This window comes from Lagenorhynchus albirostris, chromosome 3, assembly GCF_949774975.1.
Source record: "Lagenorhynchus albirostris chromosome 3, mLagAlb1.1, whole genome shotgun sequence".
Taxonomy (NCBI): domain Eukaryota; kingdom Metazoa; phylum Chordata; class Mammalia; order Artiodactyla; family Delphinidae; genus Lagenorhynchus; species Lagenorhynchus albirostris.
The window spans coordinates 63,001,233-63,026,519 of NC_083097.1; the positions used below are offsets into that span (position 1 = coordinate 63,001,233).

A 25,287-nucleotide genomic window follows, 5' to 3' on the forward strand; every position below is an offset into this window, starting at 1 on the left:
TCTGCAAATGGTAATAATTTTACCTCCTACCTCCCAATTTTTTTTAACCTCATGTCTGTCTCTCTGACTTAATGGGAATGCTTTTAGTATTTTCCCGTTAAGCATTAAGTCCCTAATGTTTTTTTTCTTCATAAAGATCCTTTTCAATTCCCATGTGAAATATCAATAATTCTTGCCTCATTGTCTATGGTTAGTTGTGGCAAACTTTTCCATCATTCCTTGCAAAAATTAAAGAAGGAAAAGGCTCAGGCTAGAGAGGTCTTTGTTATATTGGACAAACGTCAGCCTCCTGGGGGCTTCCACTCGTTTCCTTCTGAAACAGCAGAAGAGGAGACCACTCTCATTTACATGGCAGCCCTTCAGACTTCTGAGGAGACAAGGGGTCTCCTTTGAATCATTTCTCTCTGCCTTACAACATTGGAGTTTAACAAATGTCCTTTGTCCTACCAATGAGCAAGCCGAAAGTCCTTTGAAGACCTGCTGGGTGCAGAGCTCTGTGATCAAACCCCACAGCATGCTTATGCCCTACCAGCAATCAGCTAATTTGCTCTGTCAGGCTTCCTAGATGCTTCCTTGTCCTCACATTCCCGGAACCTCCACATATAAAGCCTTCCCTTTCCATTGCACTATGATACTTGTAGGGAGGATCCCACACTTAGGACCCAAAGTGAGACCCTTTGAGTCAAATTTCTTATTGCCTTTTGAATTTTATTACTGGCTCTAGACTTCTAACATCGTCAGGTTAGTCACATTATTGATAAGGCTGAAATCTCTTCTTACCTAAGCATCAACAACTTGCTGTGGTTCCATTTGCTGTCTAATCACTTACTTCAGTTTGGATATTCTGTGAATTTGAATTCTACTCCAAACTATGCAAAACTTATTATAACTCATGTGGTTTCAGTTGCAATTATGACAAGTTTTTGGTTTTGAAGTAAAAAATATAATCTATGGAAGAGTGACACTCTTCAGATTTCAAATTCCAAAATTTTTGAAGCTTTCATTTGGCTAAACAGCAGGGACAGCTGACATGAAGGCTTTTATGACATTCAAGTGAGGTCAGACAATAAACAGACGTGGAAATGAACCATTCGTAGCTGAGCTTTTTTGCTTTGTTCTTGGTGCTTGAGCATAAGACAGCAACTTATAAACAATAAAGCCCTACCATATTTCATATTACTTTCATTTTCATGCCTGGTGCTTTTATAGAGTCAGTGAGGGCATTAGGCATATTTGTCACGTCTGCATGACATGTTCGTGCACTGAAAGCAGATCTTATCCCATATATTGGCTTCTGTACCATGTAAACTTTTATTCTTTAAATGACTAATAAGACTTAGCATACAATTGACTATATATATGGAATTTCCTCCTTGACAGACTGCATAAAATTTAAGAGCAAAACTTACCCAAAAAACAGCATCCTTGGCATTTAACACCTGCATTATCACAAAATGAAACCCATATGTTCTATCCAGTTTCTAGAGATGAAATTTCCTCACCTCTACTTGTCACTTACACCTCAAGCAGGGACAGGGCCTGGGCACATGATATGTGATCAATAAGTATTTATTTGATGAGTGGATGAAGTCTGAAATTCAGTTCAGATCTGAGTGTGCTTATTGAGACAATAAGCTTGTTATAATTAATGTACATTGAAAACATCTCTTCAGTCATCAAGGCAAATAAGATCAGAAATACATCTACCCCAGAATAACAATCTAGGTATTAGTTGGGAATTGCATTCTCAGTCACAGGACCTGGTTTTTTTGTTAATAAATTGAAGCATTATTAGTTGTCAGTGGACGTGTGGCTCAATCCATGCATTTGCCATGCATCTAAAGATAGTACTCTGTGAGGACCTGCTCAGGTGGTAGGTTCTGAAATAACAACCAATAAGGTTTGGGGAGTTTGTACTGACCTTTACCAGATGCAGGCACTAAATAGCAAATATACAAATAGACCCAGGCTTCTCCCCTCCCTGCCCCCTCCTGCTGAGGAACACACTGTGAGTTTTCTGTGCTTTTAGACATGGGGCTTTGATGGGGGAGGGATTGTTACTCTGTACAGATTTTCTGCTTCTAAAAAGTCTAAGTTCATCTGTTTTTTGGGTCAATGATACTTTTTCCTTCTCCTGGTTCTCCATGGTATTCTCTAAGGTAGGTACTGAGAATGAAGTAAGTCAACAGAAGTAGAAATAACCTGAAAACAAAAATCAGTCTGAGAATGAACAGTGGCCACTCTTTGATTCTAATGATTTCGTGGTACCTTCATTAATAATAAAACAAACACAAAGAAAATAAAAAACAAACAAAGGGAACAAACAGATAAAAAAAACCCGCATCTCCCTCTGAGAATGAACTTGAAGGCTATTGTACTATTGTTTTCAATGACTAGTATCCAATGCACATCTAACAGGAACAGGATTCTGATTCTTTAGTACTCAGATTAGGACTTCTTTTATTAGCAAGGAGCCTAACTTGTAACTCTCTCCAATGCCTCTCCAAATGGAGGCTAAAAGAAAGAGCACTTGTATACTTTATTTGTATAAATGCTCTAGGACGTGATATCAAGCAGATAAAAGAGAATGGAAAAGAGGCACAAAAATTATTCCAGCTCATTGGCAAGTTCAGAGCTCCATCTTCAAATCCAACAGGTCCATTTGTGCTTAAATGGTTGGGCTGTTACAGTGTTCTTGCCAAGCCTGCTGCCATTTAGATACCACGACCAGCACTTTTCTTTTAATGTAAATGGGAGGTTTAGGAACAGCAGCTTTGGGGATTGTATTTGGCAGTTAGAATTCTCTTTTCTCTCCAGGATTAAGTTTGCTCTAAAGGGTATTGTCTTCTTTAGAGATCTTCAGTTTCTGTAAGTTGGCTGGCTTTGGCATGATGACCATGTACAAAATCAACACTCACCTTAAGTTTTCCACTATTCAGGATCTGTTAATGAGATGGTGTCTTTTGCATTACAGGTTGGTTTAATATCATCTTAATCCACAAGTGCCCCTCAGCCAAAATTTGATAGAGAAAACAACATATCCTTGGGGACTCAATAACCACAAAATTAGTCTATTTTCTGAATTTAAAAAAAAAAAGTTTGGTTGGCTCTATTCCAAAGAGCATTCTGGAAGTCACAATATTGGACAAAAGTTGATCAAGGTAGAAATGATTTGATAAAGTAAATTTAGTGGACAATGGCCATTTTATAAAATCTGGCTTGCTAACTCGGTGGTCATAAAAAGGGAAAAATAAGTGATTTGTTGTGAATAAAAGATGTTCATTCACTACAGGATTGAAATATGATGAGTTGTTTAGCATATAGGGTTATATTTAAAATTATTATTTTCCCTTCATATTTAGATCTTTCTCTGGAATTAAAGGACTCCAACTGAAAGTTAACCTCCAACCCAATGACAATTACTTTTTCTACGTGAAAGCCATCAGTGCATTTGGGACAAGTGAACAGAGTGAAGCTGCCCTCATTTCCACCAGAGGTACCTTCTCCTTTGCACACAGAGAACTATTTCCAAGCATTCCCATTCCTTCCCTTCCACCACCCAGAGAAGACATCCTAGAGGGCCACTTCTTCACGCCCCCAACCTGCTGGCAGGGCTAGGTTTTTGGCATGAGGACCCAAGATTGGCCAAAGGTCAAGGTGTTTCTTTTGTTTTTCTGGTTTAAGACATTCTCAACCTTGGCCACCCATTAGCAATCAGTCCAGGTGCTTAAGAAAATACTGATGTGGGGAGCCCACTCCTGGAGAGCCTGGTCTAATTTACCTGGATATGGGCTCTGACAAGTGTTTTAAATCTCCTCAGATGATCCTTGTTTGGTTCACAATGTGCTATCGTTTGTGGGTATGTTTTGAGTGTGTGTGTGTTGGGGGAAGAGTGGGATGAGGATATTCTTATTTTATTACACTGTGAACTCTATGAACAAGCTTCTAGTCTTATTCTTCTGTTTATTTTCCATGCCTAGCACATGGTTTGTGCCCATTAATGTTTGTTGAATGAATGAATGAGTGAGCAACTCAAAAAAGTGATGAAACTGTTCAAGGGCATTTTGGGGAAAATACCCTTGATGGTGCCAACAAAAAAATGCTTGGCTGTTCTCAATTATTGTGAAAAGAAATGAGGAGTGGAAGAGTGATCATTTTATTATCTTATGCTAGACCCAAAGATGGCAAGATTGAGGGTGGCACATTACGTGATTTGCTTAACCAGCAAAAACTTGTGCACGCACCTTGGGTGTGATGTGGTTAGGGCCAGCCTGATGTTTATAAAGAGAGGGCATGAGGGCTGTCTGTCCAGAAGTGTGTTCCCTGCAGTCCCAAATGGTGCCTGTACTGTCCACTGTTAGAACCACTCCTGGAGGTTAGATAGACCATTGCATCTTCAAACTTTAATGTGCGCGTGAATCTCCCAAGGAGCTTGTTAAAATACCGATTGTGGTTCAGGAGGTCTGGGGCAGGCCCGAGATTCTGCATTTCTAACTAGTTTCCAGGTGAGGTAGGTAGGTGCTGCTGGTGCAGGGAGCATACTTTGCATAATAGAGTGAGTGCTAGTACAGGAGAAGCACACCGGGTGAGGTGACCAGCCACTGATGTTCACTAGTCCTTATCACGGAAGAAATTTTGCTGTGGATCTGAAAACACTGAGCAGAGGATTTTGATGTTAGAAGCAAGGGAGACTACGATCTGAAATGCGGGGCTTGGCCCAGGGATAGCGCTCGACATTGCAGTAATGTTATAATCCTATTTTCTAACTATAATAGGAACGAGATTTCTCCTGCTGAGGGAAACGGCTCATCCCGCTCTGCAGATTTCCTCAGATGGAACAGAGATCAGCTTCGCTGAGAGGAGACGGCTGACAGAGTAAGTAGAAGAAGAAAGCACGAGATGCCTCCGCAGGAGAGTCTTCTGAGGGTGTCACCTCAGTGTGGCCTCACCTGAGCACATTGTTGGTGTAGTGCACATGCCTGGTATGTGTGACATTGAGCATAAATTGGTACGCGCACATACAGTTCAGTTATGGTTCGTTACTAGGGGGAAAGTGACAGAGATCATTCAAACTTGGAGCAAGTGTCAGTATTTTTATTGGAAATATAAGCACAGATGGTTTTGTTTAACACATAGGCTGTTCTAAGGCATTATCTCTGGTTCAATGAAAAAAGAGCCTGGGTTAATTCTTCTATTATTTCAACAGCAAACCAGATTTTGAATCTATCCACTTGAAAAGGAATAGAGGAGAATGACATTTTGTTGAGTTTCTGGTTCTGGCCACATGCAGGACTTTCAGGATCTTGCCCTCCCCCACCACCACCACATCCCCCAGAAGCTCCCACAAAAGGAAGCAGCAAAGTAAAGAAATCCAAAAGCTGAGGGCACGGTGGGGAGATTGCTCTGCAATTTGCCTGCACTCTCTCGTGGTTATTTTGAGGGTCAAAATGGTCAAATGGGAGAAAGTACGTGAAAAGCATGTGAAACACACTGCTGTTGGCACTGATGCGCCCAGGGTGCTCTCACAGTATAGCCCTGAGCCCACCAACGGCGACTTGTGCTGTTTTCCTCTCAGTCTGCTATTCATCTGTCTGTGGCTCAGCTCAGGTGTTACCTGCTCCTGGAAATGACCAAGCCTTTTCTGGGCCCTGGCACCCTTGATCTTATCCGCAAAAAGGTCTGAGCACTTGTGGAGTCGTTGGTCAGATGCTCTATGTTGACTAGTCCTCAAGCAACAGCCTCGTCTTCCGCATCTTTAATCTCCAGAATCTAGCCTGGGGCCCAGAACACTGGAGATGCTAAGCATGTACAAATGAGTGAATTCAGGGGAAAAAAAGATTTAAGAAATAGATTGGGCTTTTCTGTCTCTTTTGGATTTCTCAAAAAAATCAAAGAGAAAAGAAATAGATTGGAGGTTGGTAAGAGTTCATAGATAATAACTAATGTATTTGATAGAATTTTACTTATTTATTATTAACCTGAAAATTAACTCATAAATATCAGGCAGCTGGGCTTTGCTCCAGAGAGCAAGGGCCCATCAGTAGCCCCCTCTCTGAAATGAGGTTGTTGGGTAAAGACACGAGAAAATGAAGTACATTCCTTTGCATTAATCACTTTCTCATCTGTTAAGGGGGAGAGGGAGAGGGTGCTGACTGAATATTAATGCTGCTTAAATTAAAAATGCTTCCTTGCTGTCTCAGCCATTTCAAAGCAAAATTGAGCAATTCCTGCAAACAAGGTCACCCATCCGCAGTGGGAAGTGCTTTGGTTCACTTCACCGTGTCTTTTATAAAAATAGCTGAGGTGAGACAAAAAGAGACCTTTCGACAACCTCTCAGGTGTACCTGCTACCATCTGAAGAGGCCAGAGTCCCAAAGACTGTTGACCACAAGCCTCTGAGGAGCACAAGCATTACACCTGGTTCATCCAGGTGGAACTCCGCTCTGCTCTGGCCTCCCCAGACAGCTTGCTCTTCAGGAGCAGCACCGTTTTCGGTCTCTGTGCCCAGGAAAGTCAGCAGACACTGGAACCCATTGTGAGAGAAGGTTTTAGAGACTCCTTTTTGTGTATGTGCAAGTTTTGGAAGAAAACTTTGCAAGTCATGCTCTCTTGGAATTCTCCACCTGCCTCCCTTATATTTCCTCACTCTCTTTGAAAGCAGAGATTGTGCCATTTCTTTTTATCCTGCCATTATTCTAATTTCCAGGTTCCCAGTCCCTCCAAGAGATGCTATGTGTAATACATGTGTGTTGAGTGTGGCAGTAGAAGTGTGTTAAATGCATATTGAGGGTTTGGGGAATTCTGTGGCCATCAGGTCACGGTCGGGGGCACAATGAACAATGAGTGTCTTTAGTCAAACTCCAGCAGTTTCCGAGGATAGAATCCTGCTTAAACTGTGGACACATTTATGAATGTTGGTGTTTATGAGATAAAGGCTGGCAATTCCTGATCAACTTTGCCTGCAGAATCCCATCAGTGCTGGGTGAGGAGCTGCCTGCCTGTGGCCAGCACTACTGGGAAACCACTGTCACAGACTGCCCAGCGTACCGACTGGGCATCTGCTCCAGCTCGGCAGTGCAGGCTGGCGCCCTGGGACAAGGAGAGACCGCGTGGTACATGCACTGCTCTGAGCCGCAGAGGTAAGCCGGAGCCTGCCCCTCCCCACTTAATCAAAGTGTCATGCGTTGATGTCTAGGCAGAGGGCTCTGAGGGACCTAATAAATAACCTCTCACTTCCCTGCCCAAGTTCTGAGTCAGCTGAGAAAGAAAACAGAAGACTCAAGTATTTGGAGATTCAACTACTACTCTGATTACTGAGGAAGCCGGTTTTAGAGAATGTGGTTCATATGTGAAAGCAAGAATGTTTCTTATATCGAACCCTATTAATAGACAGACTTGTACCCACGCAGAGCCTTGGCCAGGGCAGCTTCCCATCCTGTGGGGCAGAGTAGGTTCCTGGAGAAGCATGTGCATCTCCTCAGGAAACTCGTCAGGAAGAGTTAGGGAAACACATGCATGGCCAGTTTTTCCTTCAAAGCTCACCCCAGGGTGGGGAAAGACCACAAGGGTAAGGCCGAAAGGGCTCCCTCCACAGAGGAGTCAACAGGACTGAGGAAGAAGTAGGTCCCCAGTACCACCCCCCTACCCTACCGCCGTTGGTCTATATTAAGGGTTGGCAAACTATAGCCCAACAGGCCAAATATGACCCGCTGCTTTTTTTGTAAATGCAGTTTTATTGGAACACAGTCAAGCTCATTTGTTTACGTATTGCCTATGGCTGCCTTTGTGCTACAATGGCAGAGATGACTAGTTGTAATAGAGATTGAATGGCCCCAAAGCCTAAGATATTTGCTATCTGGCCCTTTACAGACAAAGCTGACTAACCTCTGGTCTATATTATTAGTGTTACCGACCTGGGTTCTTGGACTCTTTAATCAATTGAAATTGATAAGAGGCCAGACGAGGAATGCAAGCAAGGCTTTATTGGGACTCCTGCCGGAGCAGGAGAGAGCGAGAACAAGTAATAGGTACCCACGCCCGCTCCGTGAGGGGGAGTGAGCTGGTCCGTTATACGGGCTGAGGGTAGGGGAGGATTGCTGGGTCAGGCGGGAGGCGTGGCTTAGGTGGTCCGCCCACCCCCTTGGTGGTGCCGCGGGCACGGATCATGCGCAGTACCCTGCTTTTGCTCCCAGCACCTCAGAAGTGGCAGTTGGGTTTTGGCCTTTTTGTATCTTGTTGTTCATAATTTGCCCCAACTGGACATGCATGCAGTTATTTTTAGTCCTTTATAGTTTCTTTGCATTTTGTTGCTCAAGAAGACATTTGTCCAGGTGCAAGTGCTGCAGTAAAGGGTCCCAGGTCCCAGCCTGTCTCATTAGTATTGTTTAATCGCTTGATGTGAAAAAGCTGTTAACCTGCGTTAGATAAGGCGAGCATGTTATGAACTGAATATGTGCACAAGATAGTCTAATAAAAGAGCATGAGACTGGAGCCAGGAACCTGATTTTAGTCCTGGCTCCATTCTCGACTAGCCCCATATTGACTACTCACCAGAAGTTGGCTAATCTAATGAGCATATCTGATGTGCCTCATCTGTCTTGTTAGGGGACAGTGATGCCTGGTCTGCTACATTTTGGGGTTGTGAGGATCACAAGAAGTCAGGTACAAGGAAGAACTTTGAAATCATAAAGAATCAAATGTGAAGAATTATTCAAATGTAATGCTTAAAAAGGAAGCAGTGCTCGCAAGTTCCCAGAAAAAGGCCCACAGATTGGGATTTTGCATATTTCTGGCTGCACATCTCTCCCTGCATCCTACTTGACAGAGTTTGATTCTCTGACATGGTTCATAAGGACACCATCTCCAAGAGCTATTTAAAGTCACATTCCATCAAGGCAGAGCCATGATGATTAATTGATATTCAGCCTCCTCCTGGAGCTGAAAGATCATTCAAACCCAGAGTTTATCATCGGTAGACTTAGAGCTGGAACTAGATATTGATTTCATGAAAATTTCCTTAGACACTTGAACCCTTAAGAACCCAAACCAAAGACGAGAGTCCAATACAGAGTTCTAGACTCTAGAAAACAGAACTGTTCATTTCATTCAGCAGGTTCAACAACTTTGGTCTTTGGCTCTTGTGGGCCCAGGGTAGGTTCTGTAGATTTTGGGAGGAGGAGTGTGCTGTGTGTGGTCACAGCACAGAGAGGTCAGGTCTTAAATGCCTCATTTCATGTTCCAAATTAGAGCACCCTGGCCTTCAGGTTACTGAGAGTACTGCTATAGCAGACCCTCCTGTGTTTTTCCATTTTTCTCGCTTCATGATTTAAACCAAGCGGTGTTACTCTTTTTTTTTTTTTTTTTGCGGTATGCGGGCCTCTCACTGTTGTGGCCTCTCCCGTTGCGGAGCACAGGCTCCGGACGTGCAGGCTCAGCGGCCATGGTTCATGGGCCCAGCCGCTCTGCGGCATGTGGGATCTTCCCGGACCGGGGCACGAACCCGTGTCCCCTGCATCGGCAGGCAGACTCCCAACCACTGCGCCACCAGGGAAGCCCCAAGCGGTATTACTCTTGATTCTACTTGCATCAGGCTTTAAGATGTCACAACTGGATAGGAGAAATGAAGAGATTCTTAGGAGAAAGAATCAACGGTATTTCATCCTGTCTGTTCCTAACTTACTTCTCTAGTTCAAGGCTTTGTTTCCTTTACTAGTTTCATCCACAGCCAACATGCCTGTGTTCTTCTTCCAGTCTCCACCCACTCCAAGCCATTCTATGTGTCACAGCTGACAAATATTTCTCAAACATCATTTGCATCACGTCCCTTCCTTTTCTGCTCAAAAATCTACAAACATCTACAGTGGTGTCGACACTCAGGTGGGACCACAGTGAAGGGGGAAGCCAGGAAGAATGTGACCAGGCTGGAGTATGAGGAGGCCTGAGGGGAGTGGCCACCAGGGTGGAGAGGAGTCTGGCTGGGCTCATTCTGGGCCATCAGTGAGATTCACAAGGGTGGTCCACCCAGGTGGGAAACCTCGCCAAGGTAGTTCCAGGGTCATGCAGGTGTCAAGAATCAGGCTTCTGGATGACCTTTGTTTGAACAGGGACCAGCAGTCCAAAGGATAGGGAGGGAGTCAGGCCGCGGCAGATAGGCTTGGTTTCAGGCCGGAGTGCAGGTTGGAGAAGGAAGTGATGTGCTCAGTAGGAAATGGAGGCAGAAACAAGACAGGACGAATTCCAGGCCCTGTAGAACTGGTGGGTCCAAGGCTTCAAGGAATGTCTTTCCCTCCTTGACCTCCATGGTAGCGATTAGCTCAGGGACTGACCAGGGCTGGGCCTGTGGGCACCGGGGACCTTCTAAGCAGGGTAGGGAAATGGCTTATATGGGCATTCAGAACCCTCTAGACCAGTGCTGCGCAATCACACATTCTGCAAAAATAGAAAAATGGTGTCATATGTGGCTCTTGAGAACTTGAAATGTGGTTAATAGGACTGACGAACTGAATTTTGAATTTTACTTAATTTTAATTTAAGTGGCCACGTGTGCCTGGTGGCCACTGTATTGGACAGGGCAGGTCTAGAGCCTGGCCTCTGACTTACCTATCCGGGTAATATCCTTAAAGTCATTCACATGTCCCCTTCTCACCCATCAATCAGATGGTGATGTTCTCCGTGACATACAGGTTTATTCTGCCACCTCATCACTGCTTCTGCTGCCCCGATGGCTTGGATCGCCTTCTCCCTTTTTTCCCCATCCGGTTCTGACCATTCTTCTTTGGCTGAATGTGAGCCCATCTGCTCCCCAAGCCCCTTCTGTAAGAGCCCCAGCCTGTTCTCCATCTGTTCTCCAAGGGTGAAGTTGGGCAGCCCAACAACAGCCCACTGCTGTTCTCCATCATTGCCACCTGCAGCCTCTGTGTGCTTACAGGTTCTAAAACTTCATAATGTTCTGCCATATTTCACATTAGCAAGGCACTGAAGAGGTCCTTTATCACTGTGGAAGTCTCGCTTACCTTCCATCCCCGTGAACCTCTGCCCTTTCACGTGAGCTTCATTCAGCGAGGAAATTGCTAACTTGCCATTTCCTAAATATTCCTGCACTCAAGCTTCTGGGCCTTTAAGAGAGATGTCACAGGTCTTCAAGGTCCTTGTCCTTCTCAGCCACACCAGAGTCACCCAGTTTCTCCGGACCCAGTCTTCCCAGTGTCACTCCCACCCTCAGACCTATCATATTCACAGATCTGTCCCTCATCTCTTTTCTTCTCTTCCATCTCTCATTTCTTCTATTCTTCTGTTTTCAGGGCTCCACCCTCTGTTTCTAAGATTGCCAGGAGAAAACTCCCACCTTGTGTTACTTTTTTGCATAGAGCAATTTAACTTCTTCTGTTCAGCAATTTCTCCTTGCCAGCCTGGCCTTGAACCTTTCCTTTCACAACTAAACCAGGTCCATTAAATGTGTAAGGAAACGCTTTACCAATCTGTGCTCTAAACTGGAGTCTCACTCAGCCCCAGCCCATGTTTAAGTCATCAACAATTTTCATTCCTGCTTAGTAGAGTATGGGGTCCCTGCGGGCAAGGACAGTATGCTATGGTCTGCATATCCCCCAGAGGTGCAGAGGTCTAGCAAAGTACAGGACACACAGATATGCCCAATGACTACATGTTGAACTGAATTTGTTTGAATTGAAGAAAGAAATCAAAGGCACCCCCCCTTGGCTGTAAGGGTGAGAAGATGAAAAGGAAAGTTGATTTGGGGCAGTGGGAGTGTACAAAAGATGAAGTTGGGCAAAAATAATGAAATATTTCTTAAACTTCATAAAGGTCCTTATGTAAGTTACTTACAAAATTTTTAAATGGTAAAATTAATACACTTTATGGAAGGCAAGCCCGCGGTACTTTTTAAAGTACATGGCAGCCTCAAAGGAGTTTTATTCAAAAGAATGACACACCATGAATGCAGTAGTTAAAACACGTGGGCAGCTGGGAAAGAATTAAAATGTTGAGAAAAATCACAAGGGAGGCATATGTTGGTTATTCTGGGACTGCCTCCTAATGTAGAAGGAGCAAAATTATTAAAAATACTCGTCTGTTGGGAAGAGCTATGCATTTTAGCATCTAGGAGGGATCTGGTTAAAGTATTTGGGACAATGTTATTGCAACTCATTGTGAATTGAGGTGAACAACTGCACAATCGGTTATCTCCAAGTGATTTTCTTTATCATGGTCCTTCAAGATTTCCAAAGTTTTCAATTCCCATTCCATTCCATTTCAGATACACATTTTTCTACAGTGGCATTGTGAGCGATGTCCACGTGACAGAGCGTCCTGCCAGAGTGGGCATCCTACTGGACTACACCACCCAAAGGCTCCTGTTTATAAACTCTGAGACTGGACAGTTGCTCTTCATCATCAGGCACAGGTTTAATGAGGGCGTCCACCCTGCCTTTGCTCTGGAGAAACCCGGAAAATGCACTTTGCACCTGGGAATAGAGCCCCCAGATTCTGCAAGGCACAAGTGATCGTTGGCTTTTAGAGTTTGCAAGAACAAAATTCAAATTTGGGGGGTCTGTTGTTCTTTCCTGTGGGTGCTAGACATTATTCAAAACGTCTCCTGCACATTGGCACTAGTAATAGCTCCATGAACAGGGATCAGCACGCGAGCAAAACCACCAAGAAAACTGTGACTTTCCAGAGCGTCACGTGAGTAAAAAGGATGGAAAAAGCAATCTCCGCCTTTTGGTTTATATACGTTTGAGTTCTTCCCCAAGTTAAAAGGATTGATATCTGACTTGGGAATCAAAATAGTGAAATGGACTCCCACCTGTTTCACTGGTAAAAGAAATCCTCAGATGGACAGGTCTGAGTGAAGGGAAGGTTGTGCTGGTGACACATCTCCTCCAACAAGGAACACTGGCCTTTTCCACAAGAAAAATGTCATCTCACTTCACTAAAGGATGTGGAGTCCTAATCAGCAGAGAAAGTGTTTTAACCATTCAAAGCTGATAACGAACTCTTTTGTAATCATTATATACTGTAGAACACGAGTCTCTTTTCCCTGTAATTTTAAATGTAGAAAAGTGCTAGATATTAGAAATTTCCATTTTGTTAAATAAATGGTTAGAGTCTGTAAACCAAAACGTGTTATGTGAACTTACTGCATGTGACGTGAGTCTGGCATCTCTGGACGGGACAAACTGTGAATAAAGAGCCATCGCACTGCAGTGGGTTGTGCTACCGCTCATTTTCATGTGAGAATTTTACCATATATGTTTTAAAATCGAAACGTTTTCAGCCTATAGTTACAGACAACTACCAGAAACTGAGAATCTCTTTTTGCTAAAAATAAAATGGTGGGTCATTTTTAGATATTGTATTGAAATCTCTCAAAATCTTCCTAAAATATGTGTGCAGAGTTGATAAATCTAGAATGCATGTTGAGATGATTGCTCTTGTTCTCCATAATATAAATACTTTGATCATACTTACAGATTCTTTTTTAACATTACCAATTCAGTTGTTTTCTTATGTCGAGAGACAATGTCCTACTTTTGGCATATATCCTAAAGTCCATTGTTTAATAGCTAGCATACCCAAACTGGATCTGTAACTGCATTAACAGAGCGCCTTCAAAGCCTTCATCATCCTGCTTTGAAATTGGAGCAGCTGCTGGGAAGGAGGGTACTTCGTGAAACAGGAGGAATAACTTGTTGCTTTATGGGAAACACTACCTTCAGTTTTTTCAAGCCTTAAAAGTGTTAATGAGGGTCTGACTGATCAGCACCCCACGGTCATTGTTACTTTTTTTGGTGGGAATGTAGCGTAATTCAAAACAATAACAACAGTAGCAGCAACCACATGGAATTTAGAATTTGACTCAGTTGGGGTTCCTCCAAAAGTAGATCTCGAGGTAAAGATTTAGCGTGGGTTCTTTACATAGGAGGTGTCCGAGGAAGCACGTGTGAGGAAGTGGGGAAAGTGAGACAGGAAGGGGCAAGAGCGGATGAAGGACATGTTTTATGGGTGGGTTATTACACTGTGAACATCTGGGGCTCTCATGCTGGGGGCATCCCCAGAAACCACTCAGAACATGCCAGAGGCTGAAATGTAAGTGCTTCTCTCCAACCCCAGTTGGTTGAGCATTGCCCCAGGGGACCCTAGGGGACATTAAATTCCCTTTCCCTACCTTTCCAGGTTGTGTTCCTTGCAAGCTCCTGTGGTCACAAGAAAACCCTCAAAGAGCACAAGAAACATAGGTGCCTGACACAGTTGACAGAGGGCTGACAACCCTCTAATACAGCTGCTGGTGCACTCAGGTGAGCTGGGGCGAATGGGACAGGACACCAGCAACGCCCATCAAGTTGGAAACAGCTCTGGTATCGAGGAGGAAGCTGTGTGGTAATGGGAAGAACTAGGTTCAAATCGTGATTCAGTCCTTACAGGTCAGCACGTTATGCAACTCAGATGCTTTAGTGATGCCTTTTTCTCAGGATAATTGTAAACATGAGATTAAAGAAGCATGTGAAATGGCACAGCATTTTTAGCTTATAAAACATCCTGACAGGGGATGCTGGAGACCCTCTGTGGCCAACCCTCCACTGCATCCCCGGTAAGTGGCCTCCTGTCTCTGACTCCGTAGCAAGTGGATGGTGGCAGGGAGGACAGTGGGGTCAGGAGATCATGTTTTAGCTGCCTTTGTTGACTGATAAGCGAGTTCCTGGTTGGTTCCTAGGGGATTATTCCAGTGCAGACAAGTAGAGTGAAGTTAATGCTATTTCCTCATGTCCTCCTCCTTGGTCCTTCTTCTCTGAGTTCCATTCCCTTCTTGTCCTTCCTCTTCTCACTACAGATCCTCAGAGAAAAGAAAGGAAGTTAGCAAATTTTGGTCAAAATTTCTCTTCTGGAAATCTGTTGATGGTTAATAACATGTAGAGCCCATGCATTATCTCTTAATCCCCATCAGAACCTTGCACAATAAAAATTGCCATTTTATAGATGAGGAAACCAGTCTCAGAGCAGTTAACTGACTTGTACATAGTCACAGCCGGCAGGTGGCAGAGCCTGGATTTAGATATAGCTCAAATCCTGAGCTAAGAGAATAAAATGGTTATATTTTGTTTCATTTTTAATCACAGATCATTTTTTCTACATATACGTGGTGTGTGAAAATTACGTGTGTGTATACATACTCTCTCACACACATACCACACATACACATCTGAATATACATGTATGCACACATACATTCATTCATATATACACATTCTCTTCCTTCCTGAACTGACTTCCTTCCCAAGCCTCTGTTTTGTTGTCAATGCTGTCATAGTCCTGGCAGACATGGGATACCTTGATTCTTTCTTCAATACCAATGACGTTATTTAGGATTCAGAAGCATGTATAATATTCTATTTGTGGAAAAAAGACATGAAACCACAGTGTTGCCCCTAACAGGTACAGGGCCAAAATGAAAGAGCATGTGGGAAAAAGAAAAAAAATGAGGACGAACACTGTGGTCCTTCTCTATCTGTTTGCACACATACCTGGCAACTCTGGCTGGATGCATTCTTTTTCAAAGTTAGAAATATTTTTCTGTTGGAGCAAACCAGACCACGTGCCTGTTATTTTTCTGGACGTGCTTCCCTAACATCCAACAGAACTAAGTATTGTACTTCATCACACCCACTTACAAAACAGTGTGCTTTCAGCACCAAACACTAACACTCTCCCATCAGAAGCACCCTTCAGGCCGCAGAATGGCTTGTATCTGAAGTCCCTTCTCACCCTTGCTGTGTTAATTACCCATTAATCATCTCTGAAGGAACTCACAGGACTGAAGCAGTGTATACTCATGGAAGAGCTTTATCACAGGCAAAGGATATGGTCCAGGCACGCAGAGGCAGGATCGGCACTGAAAGGACCCTCCTATGTCAAGTGCAGTTTTCCTTGTCTGCCACTGCTGGTATGCGCAACATGCATGTGTCTCCAAGCCTCAAGCCACCAATAGGGTGTGTGTGAAGCACCTTGATAGCAGGAAGCCGAAGTTTTGTTTCAGGGAGGTTGGTGGGGCGCCCTCATACTGAGCTGGCCGCATACTTTCCAGCTGTGCAACTAACCCTACGTGTTGCAGCTCGCCTCCCTGACCCCTACAGCCTCCACCAAAGCCAGTGCCCAAGATAAATCCAATAATAACCACTGAACGATGCTGACATTCTGATACATCCTGCTCCGAAACAACTGATGGATCCATGGTTACAGAATGTCACTTGTTTTTAGTTAATAGTCCATGGCATTAGGCAAGGATCAATAACTGTGTGGATACACATGTGGTCAATTAAGACTAGTGGGGATGAACCCATGCTAGGCACTTACTGTCCTGAATTCTGGAGCCCAGCTGCTGGGGAATGTTTTCAAAATAATAATAGAGCTGAGTGCCTCCACTGTCGATAGCCATCCCCTCGTATCTCTGATTTTGTGACTATTAGGGAGTGATCCAGGGCACAGCCCTGAGCTGAATGAAGTTCGACCTGATTTCCAGCCCACTTCACAGTGCCAGGGGCGGGCAGGGTTGGGTAGGGGGGAGGACATATTTCTGTACAGTTTTCAGAGTAGCAGGTCAACATCTCTCATTTTCCTTTACTACCCTCATAGTGTGTGTGGTTGTACCTCTCTTTTATGTGCCCCTGTTTTGGTCTTAACTCTATCTATGCTGTTTGTTTTCTCTAATCAATATCAGTAATTTCAGGTGCCCAAATAGCATATGAACTGTAAGAATAGTTTGCGAATAGTTGGAGGGTTGAGAATGTTTAACTTGGAACAAAGACAAGTTAAGGAAGGAAATTAGAGGTCTTCAAAGACTTGAAGGCTGTTATATGGAAAGAATAGGCTTATTTTGATTTTTACACCAGGACCAGTGGGTAGAAGTCCCAGGGTTGAGGAATTTGGTTCAAGAGAAGGGAGAACACCCCATCAGTGACAGCTGGCTCAGAGACATGCTGCTTAGCAGGTAATGAGCCCTCAGAGTCAGGCTGAAAGATCAAACATCTGGAATATTAAAGAGTATATTCTTGCTTTGAGTTCCAGATCCATGGTTTTTAAACTATGTTCCTGGGGTACTGGGATTCCCCAGAGGGGCCTGAGGGCCAACGTGGGATCCAATGGGAAAGCCAACTGGGCATAAATTCAAACCTCTATCCCTTTCCATCACAGTGGCTCAGTTTTATTCTGTTTTACCTGCTGGGTTCTATATAATAGTTTAGTTGATGAACAGGTTTCTATGGTTAAATAAAGTTTTAAAAGTAGATAACCACTGAGATTCAAGTCTGAATTCTGTGATGCAGAATTCACTTTAGGGACCACAAAGTCCCTAAATTTCTCATTCTCTCCCAGTCCCTTTTCTTTTACTATCCAAATACGGATATTATACTGATTGCAAGAAATTCTGATTCCTATGTCAAATTTCCAAGAATTTCTCTAAGTGATTACATTCTCCTTGTTGACATCTCTGTCCTCCAAATTCTCCTCCACCTCCTTTAGCCGCCTCACCACTACTTCTTCATGCTTCCCTGGTCCCATTTGACCTTCACCATCCAAAACATTGACATAGTCTCCATTGATTCCTTAAGGCAGTGCTAACACAAGGCTGACATTGGCAGTGGTTAACATAGCTTCTGTTGAAGACTTGGGGTTAATAAGGGAAATTTCTTCATAGATTATGAGACAAAATAAAACTGAATGTGAAGCACCTCATGTTGCCAGGAGCCCCCTCTGATACCTTCTTCAGCCCAGTCTTCCAGACATATTGAACAGACAAACCTCTCCATTCTACTTTATTCTTTAAGTTTCTAGCTCTGTTTAAACTTTGTTTTTTTCAGATCAGCCAGTGCAACTAGAAAACATAAAAACACTTCTCTTACCAATATAGACACCTTTGTAATAGACTGAGAGCAAGATTGTGCCCTTCAATCTCAGCCTCTTCTATCCTGCCCAGACTTCAGGCCTTTCTTTGCAGAACTAAAAGGTCCATTAAAAGCAATTCCCTGAACCAAAGAGCACTTCTTTTCCAAAGATGAATTTGGCCATTACTCCTTAGAATGGTTTTAGAATCCCGTAGTATCTTCCCTTCCGTGGATTTCTGTACAACTAGCTAATGATTGGAAATCCTTTCTCAACCTAACCCGAGCTTCCAGACTTCGTGTTGGGCTGCCTGACACCACGGAGGGCCTTACTACATGTTAGGCACTTCAGGGAGAATGATACACTTCCAGAGTCAACATGTTATTTGAGGACTTTGTAACTTTGGAGGCCTCAGGAAAAATAAATAGGAAAAAGGAAAATGGGGAAGGAGAAGCACATTTCATTCATTCAACACAGATTTATTGAGTACTTACTATGGCTCGGGTGCTATTCTAGACCCTGGCAAAATGGCAGTCATCAAATCAGACAAAATCCCTGCTTGCAAGGAGCTTATATTTTAGTGGAGGAAGACAGACAATAAACACATACATAGTATGTCAGTGGGGAATAAGAATTAGGAAGAAAAATAAATCAGGGTGAGAGAATGAAGAGTAAAAGGAGGCAGGTACTGCTATATATTGGAGGTATGATGGGACAGCGTCTCTAGTAAGGTGATATTTGAATAAAGACTTAAATGAAGTGAGGGAACAGGTCATGTGGATATCTGCAAAGGAATAGTATTCCCTACAGAAAGAGCAGCAAGTATAGAGGTCCCGAGGCAGCAGCATGAGGGTGTGTTAAAAGACCAGTGAGGAGGCCAGGGGACTGGAGTGGAATAATCAAGGAGGAGAGAATGCTGTGGATGCAGACGGTAGCTGGGGACCAGTTCATAATGCCCTTAAAGGCCAAGTAAGGACTTTAGGTTATATTCTGGGTGAGTTAACAAGAAGTAACAGGTATGAGGAGTAATGCAGTGGCAGTCTCAAAGAACTGGCTTTTCACTTGTTTGGGTATTGCGTTTTTCAGCATTAAACAGGATGTTTCATGAAGGTCCCCTGGGCTGGCCTTTGCCAGCTCTCAGCTCCTGCAAAGAAAGGGCCTGGTATGGGTGGGAGAGAAGAAAAGGTGTTCTCTGTCCCCTTCTCAGCTCTGACCAGGAACCCTGTGACCCTGCTCACTCCCTGCTTCTAGGGGAGCAGCCCTGCTGACTAGTTGCCTTTATTTATTTATTTAACATCTTTATTGGAGTATAATTGCTTTACAATGGTGTGTTAGTTTCTGCTTTATAACAAAGTGAATCAGTTATACATATACATATGTTCCCATATCTCTTCCCTCTTGTGTCTCCCTCCCTTCCACCCTCCCTATCCCACCCCTCTAGGTGGTCACAAAGCACCGAGCTGATCTCCCTGTGCTATGCGGATGCTTCCCACTAGCTATCTATTTTACGTTTGGTAGTGTATATGTGTCCATGCCACTCTCTCACTTCGTTCCAGCTTACCCTTCCCCCTCCCCATATCCTCAAGTCCATTCTCTAGTAGGTCTGTGTCGTTATTCCCATCTTACCCCTAGGTTCTTCATGATCTTTTTTTTTTTTTCTTAGATTCTATATATATGTGTTAGCATACGGTATTTGTTTTTCTCTTTCTGACTTACTTCACTATGTATGACAGACTCTAGGTCCATCCACCTCACTACAAATAACTCAATTTCGTTCTTTTTATGGCTGAGTAATATTCCATTGTATATATGTGCCACACCTTCTTTATCCATTCATCTGTTGATGGACACTTAGTTTGCTTCCATGTCCTGGCTATTGTAAATAGAGCTGCAGTGAACATTTTGGTACATGACTCTTTTTGAATTATGGTTTTCTCAGGGTATATGCCCAGTAGTGGGATTGCTGGGTCATATGGTAATTCTATTTTTAGTTTTTTAAGGAACCTCCATACTGTTCTCCATAGTGGCTGTATCAATTTACATTCCCACCAACAGTGCAAGAGTGTTCCCTTTTCTCCACACCCTGTCCAGCATTTATTGTTTGTAGATTTTTTGATGATGGCCATTTTGACAGGTGTGAGATGATATCTCATTGTAGTTTTGATTTGCATTTCTCTAATGATTAGTGATGTTGAGCATTCTTTCATGTGTTTGTTGGCAATCTGTATGTCTTCTTTGGAGAAATGTCTGTTTAGGTCTTCTGCCCATTTTTGGATTGGGTTGTTTGTTTTTTGTTATTGAGCTGCATGAGCTGCTTGTATATTTTGGAGATTAATCCTTTGTCAGTTGCTTCATTTGCAAATATTTTCTCCCATTCTGAGGGTTGTCTTTTGGTCTTGTTTATGGTTTCCTTTGCTGTGCAAAAGCTTTTAAGTTTCATTAGGTCCCATTTGTTTATTTTTGTTTTTATTTCCATTTGTCTAGGAGGTGGGTCAAAAAGGATCTTGCTGTGATTTATGTCATAGAGTGTTCTGCCTGTGTTTCCTCTAAGAGTTTGATAGTGTCTGGCCTTACATTTAGGTCTTTAATCCATTTTGAGATTATTTTTGTGTATAGTGTTAGGGAGTGTTCTAATCTCATACTTTTACATATACCACTAGTTGCCTTTAGAACCAGCCTAGTGCAGAACTGTGGGAAAAACTGCTGTTGTACCTGGGCAGACTTCGTGTTGAACTGAGTCTGTTTACCTTCAATGAAAAGTTGGCAACCACCAAAGATGGAGAAATACAAGGAAGTTTGAAGGAAATGTTTTATATCTTTCAACTGCATGAATTTTCAGTTACAGGGAAAATGAGATAATGATGTCATCCAAGGAGTTGCCTGGCCAAACAGAGCCTCAGACAGGGCCTCACAGGTGTGTATGTAAGTGTGTATGTGAGTGTATTTGTGTGTGCATCTGTATGTTGTGCATATTTCTTATGTGTGTGTATTGGGGAAGTGTCTGGTCTTCCCGGGTTAGAATTGTCATTACAATTCAGGGCTGGTTTTCCCACTGAAGATCTAGGAACTGGATTGGTCAGAGCTCCCAAAGGTTGTCAGTTCCACAGGGATTCACCCACATTAATCAAGCCCACAGAAGACTGATTGATAATTTAGGATGCCAATCACTTAATCTGTAGTGAGAAATCAAATTGCCAAAGGGGCTGGAGAACATACATCTCTGGTCAGAGGATTCTCTCTCTAGGGCCCTGAGCTCCAAGACCTGCGGGTACCCACCGTGGTCAGTGTTGGGCTGCACATACTGCCTGTGGCTCTTCACCTCTCAAATCCCACATGCTCAGGAGAACTGACAGATTTTTACATGGGAAGCTCTGTGTAAGTCAAAAGATTGGTTATATGGAAAGCAAGGGAAGTTATGTGCAAGATCTTAATGGCCAGGATTATTAAACTGCCATGACCAGCCATGGGCCCAAATACTTGGGTTTGCTGCTCCAAGTACTTTCTCCTTGCATCATCCCTGAGGATTTTTCCCTGAGAAAATCCTTGTCCTTTGGGGGTTTTATCTATTCAGTCCAAATTCTTATACTCACAATTAAAAAAAAAAAAAGAAGATGCCTTAAGGGCATTTTCCAGGCTCTAGTTTTTTTCTTTTTTTTTTCATTTAGTGAATACTTGATTAGATTTCTAGGCCCTGTCCCTCCTGCTTTTGATCTGAAAAAATATCATGCCTGTTAGATGACCATTGCAAATGATAGAACATCTTCTGTTATGTCAAGATCTTACCAATTTAATAGTCAGAAGGAAACCACAGTTGAAAGTTGTTATGTGACATCTCACTGTCTCTCCTGGGGACTGACTGCATGTTGGGGGAGGAGGAGGACACTCTCATTCAAGGATCTGTTGTAACTGATGAGAGCGGGTTAGAACACAGATCATCATGTAGATCTGTGTTGAGACATGGCTCTGCTCCTTCACAGTGTGTGACGTTGGGCGAATTGTTTAGCCTCCTTTAGAGTCCTCATTGTAAGGAAGGAATAGTACTAGTTATTATGTCGTAAGGTTGTTCATTTATTCATTCATTTATTTGAGTACTACCTAAGTTGCCAGGCACTGCCATAGGTACTAGGGATCCAGCAGTGATCAAAACAAATAGCCCTGCCCACAGGAAGTTTACATTCTAGTGAGAGGAACAACACACAATAAAGGAGATAAATAAGTAAACTGTTTAGTATGAGAAAGTGATAAGTGCTATAAAAAAAAATAAAGCAGGGAAGGGTTGTTGTGTCATGTAAAAGAAAGAATTAACGTATGTAAAATTCTTAGCAGAGTGCCAGCACAGATTTTAGCTGTTATTAATTCAGCTATAGTGCAGGGACTTATTACAATCCAAGAGCCTAGTGTACCCCTCAGAAAAGCAGAGTGTCCTCACACACACCTTGGCATGCTCTCCATGGCATACTATCCATGGCCATTGTATCTCCAATGAAAGCTTAATATTTTCCTGTTTTTACTCATTGCAAACATTCAGGGAAAGTATTTAGAGCAAAAGATAAATTATCCTCAATTTCACCACTCAGAGGGAAGCAGTGTTAACACTTGGCGTGTGTCTTCCTAGGCTCTTCTCTTTTTTCCCTCGTACGTGCGTGCATGCACGCATACACACACACACACAGACGCACACACACATGCTTTAAAAAATGTAAATAAAATCACTGTTACATAGTCTGCTCTTGTTACTTAAAGCTATGTCATGAACATCTTCTCACATCAACAAACAGATTCACATCACTATTTTAATGCCCAAATGTAGTCCACTGGAAAGATGGATCATAGACTACTCAACCAGTTCATTACTGATAGGTATTCAGTAGACCTCCAAGTTTTCATTTCTATAAAAGTCTGGTTTTAAAGGCACCAACTTCACTATTTGGCCTAGAGTTTTTCTCGAATTTGTCATGGGAAATTGTGTATTGTTTCCATATTTACTGTGAACTTGAACCAGTTTGTATAAACCCAGTTGGGAAGACTGAATAGAGACTCCTTGATAGTACAACCTTAGTGCCCAGCTTTATTTAGAGTCAATTCAATATATTATATTTAACTGTGTTCAATCTGAATATGTATTTTTTAACATCTACTGTATCAAGATACCATACTGATTCCTGCTGGGAACAAAGATGAGTAAGACACAATTCCCACCTTCAAGGAGGCCAGGGCAGGAGCACAGGGATCTAATGAGCATATAGGCTGAAGAATCATGGGGTACAAAACAGGGAGAGAACATATCTTGTGACCAAGTAATATTAGTTTTACATTACTAGCGTGTTGAATAAGCAAGACTCCAGAGGTATAGTCATAAAAGGCATTTTATTTTTGTCTCTTTGTGCCTTTTTAAGTTTATTCAGTGGAAAGAAGTTCTAAGTGAAAGTGTAGGCAGAGGCACTTGGGAGGACTTAGGTGGGCTTTCTTACAAGAAATGTCTGCACTAAGACCTGATGGCTGAATAGGAGTTGGCCAGATTGAAGGGAGTGGGTTATGGAGGCAAGAGGAGGGGAGAGGAGAGTGTTCCTGACATAGAGTAAAGGTGAGGAGATGAGAAATAGCCTGATGCCTGAGAGGGACTCAAAGATCAGTGTGGCTCTTGGGGATGGGGGGAAGGAGGGAGGGGGAAGGAGTGGCTTTTGGGATGACTCCAGGGCATGGCAGTGGAGGGCTCCTGTGGGGGAGAGATTGTCTCTGAAGACCCTAGGTTTTAGCTTAGGGCCTCATACAAATCGGGTGGTAAATAAATGTTGTTGAAAGTGAAGTCTGAAAATCATGTAGATTTTTGGTTCTTCTTTAACACAATTTCCCTTCTCACCATTCAGAATCACTGTGTGTCAACTTTCTGCTTCTCTCCGCTTGAATATTTGAGGGCTGTCTCCAAACAGTCCTTGGATTGTAAGTCAGATGGAGAAAAATGTTTGGGTCCTTCAAGCAGAAGCTCCAAACAGAGTCTGTTTGCTGGTCACCTAGTTTTCTCAGTGACTGGAGGTGAGTGAAGGATTGAAACCTCAAGGTCAAGCATTATCACCCAGATAGGGAGAATAAACCTGACTCATTCAAAACACAAGCTATTTCAAAGGTCGTTTTCTAAGGAAAAATTGTTGATCAATGGCATTTTTCAGGAAATCACCTCTGTTGAAATATTTATAATGCTTTTTACTTGTCTTCCTTCAGTGAATTAAACTATAACTAAGCTTATTTCTTGATTTGCATTTCTCCTTAACTATTCTGAGCTAAGTTCTACCCTGCAGAGCTCCAGAAAATGGATAAAATATGCATTTGAGCGTTGAACAGCAGCAGCAGACACCTACACACCAGCCCTGGCTGTGTGGGATGTTGCCATTTTCCCCAAGTCATTTCAGGTCAGAAACACCTCTGCTCCCAAAGAGTAGCATTTAGGGGGCCCCCACACAAAGTCTTTGCATGCACCTTATAATGTGAGAAGTGGGGAGCCGTGCATTGTTCTGCACTCTCCCAAGAATGAGTTCGGGGCTACTTTTTTGCCCCTGTAGGCATAGAAATGAGTCTCCAGTTATTCAGCCCAATGGGAAACCCTGTGAATTACCTCTACGGGGCTTGAAGTTCAAAATCGGAAAATTATTTTTGCTTTGTTCCCATTCAATTAGAGCTTTCTTTTTATTTTGTTTTTTAAATTTTTAAATTTAATTTAATTTATTGTTTTTATACAGCAGGTCCCTATTAGTCATCCATTTTATACACATCAGTGTACACATGTCAATCCCAATCACCCAATTCATCCCCACCCACCCACCCCCCTGCTGCTTTCCCCCATTGGTGCCCATAGGTGTGTTCTCTACATCTGTGTCTGTTTCTGCCCTGCAAACCAGTTCATCTGTACCATTTTTCTAGGTTCCACATATATGCGTTAATATACGATATTTGTTTTTCTCTTTCTGACTTACTTCACTCTGTATGACAGTCTCTAGATCCATCCATGTCTCAAAAAATGACCCAATTTCGTTCCTTTTTATGGCTAATATTCCATTGTATATATGTACCACATCTTCTTTATCCATTTGTCTGTCGATGGGCATTTAGGTTGCTTCCATGACCTAGCTATTGTAAATAGTGCTGCAATGAACATTGGGGTGCATGTGTCTTTTTGAATTATGGCTTTCTCTGGGTATATGCCCAGTAGTGGGATTGCTGTATCATATGGTAATTCTATTTTTAGTCTTTTAAGGAACCTCCATACTGTACTCCATAGTGGCTGTATCAATTTACATTCCTACCAACAGTACAAGAGGGTTCCCTTTTCTCCACACCCTCTCCAGCATTTGTTGTTTGTAGATTTTCTGATGATGCCCATTCTAACTGGTGTGAGGTGATACC

At 42.8% G+C, this 25,287-nt stretch overlaps 1 protein-coding gene and 1 long non-coding RNA gene across 3 annotated transcripts in view; both read left to right on the forward strand.

Annotated features, from left to right (window-relative positions):
• CMYA5 (cardiomyopathy associated 5) overlaps positions 1 to 13,220 on the forward strand; it is a 106,084-nt gene extending 92,864 nt beyond the window's left edge. Inside the window, exons 10-14 of one of the 2 annotated variants that reach the window (XM_060143196.1) lie at positions 3,363 to 3,496; positions 4,776 to 4,875; positions 6,966 to 7,139; positions 8,605 to 8,661; positions 12,272 to 12,396. In XM_060143196.1, coding sequence (XP_059999179.1) covers positions 3,363 to 3,496; positions 4,776 to 4,875; positions 6,966 to 7,139; positions 8,605 to 8,614 — 418 coding nt within the window. In that variant the 3' untranslated portion in view covers positions 8,615 to 8,661; positions 12,272 to 12,396. Of the gene's footprint in view, positions 1 to 3,362; positions 3,497 to 4,775; positions 4,876 to 6,965; positions 7,140 to 8,604; positions 8,662 to 12,271 lie in introns of both variants that reach the window. The other variant, XM_060143195.1, reaches the window with a different exon arrangement.
• A 1,000-nt stretch (positions 13,221 to 14,220) lies between these two features.
• The window catches only part of LOC132518126 (uncharacterized), a 36,419-nt gene continuing 25,352 nt past the window's right edge, over positions 14,221 to 25,287 (forward strand). The window contains exon 1 of the long non-coding RNA XR_009539863.1: positions 14,221 to 14,312. This is a non-coding gene — a long non-coding RNA (uncharacterized LOC132518126). The remainder of the gene's footprint in view (positions 14,313 to 25,287) is intronic.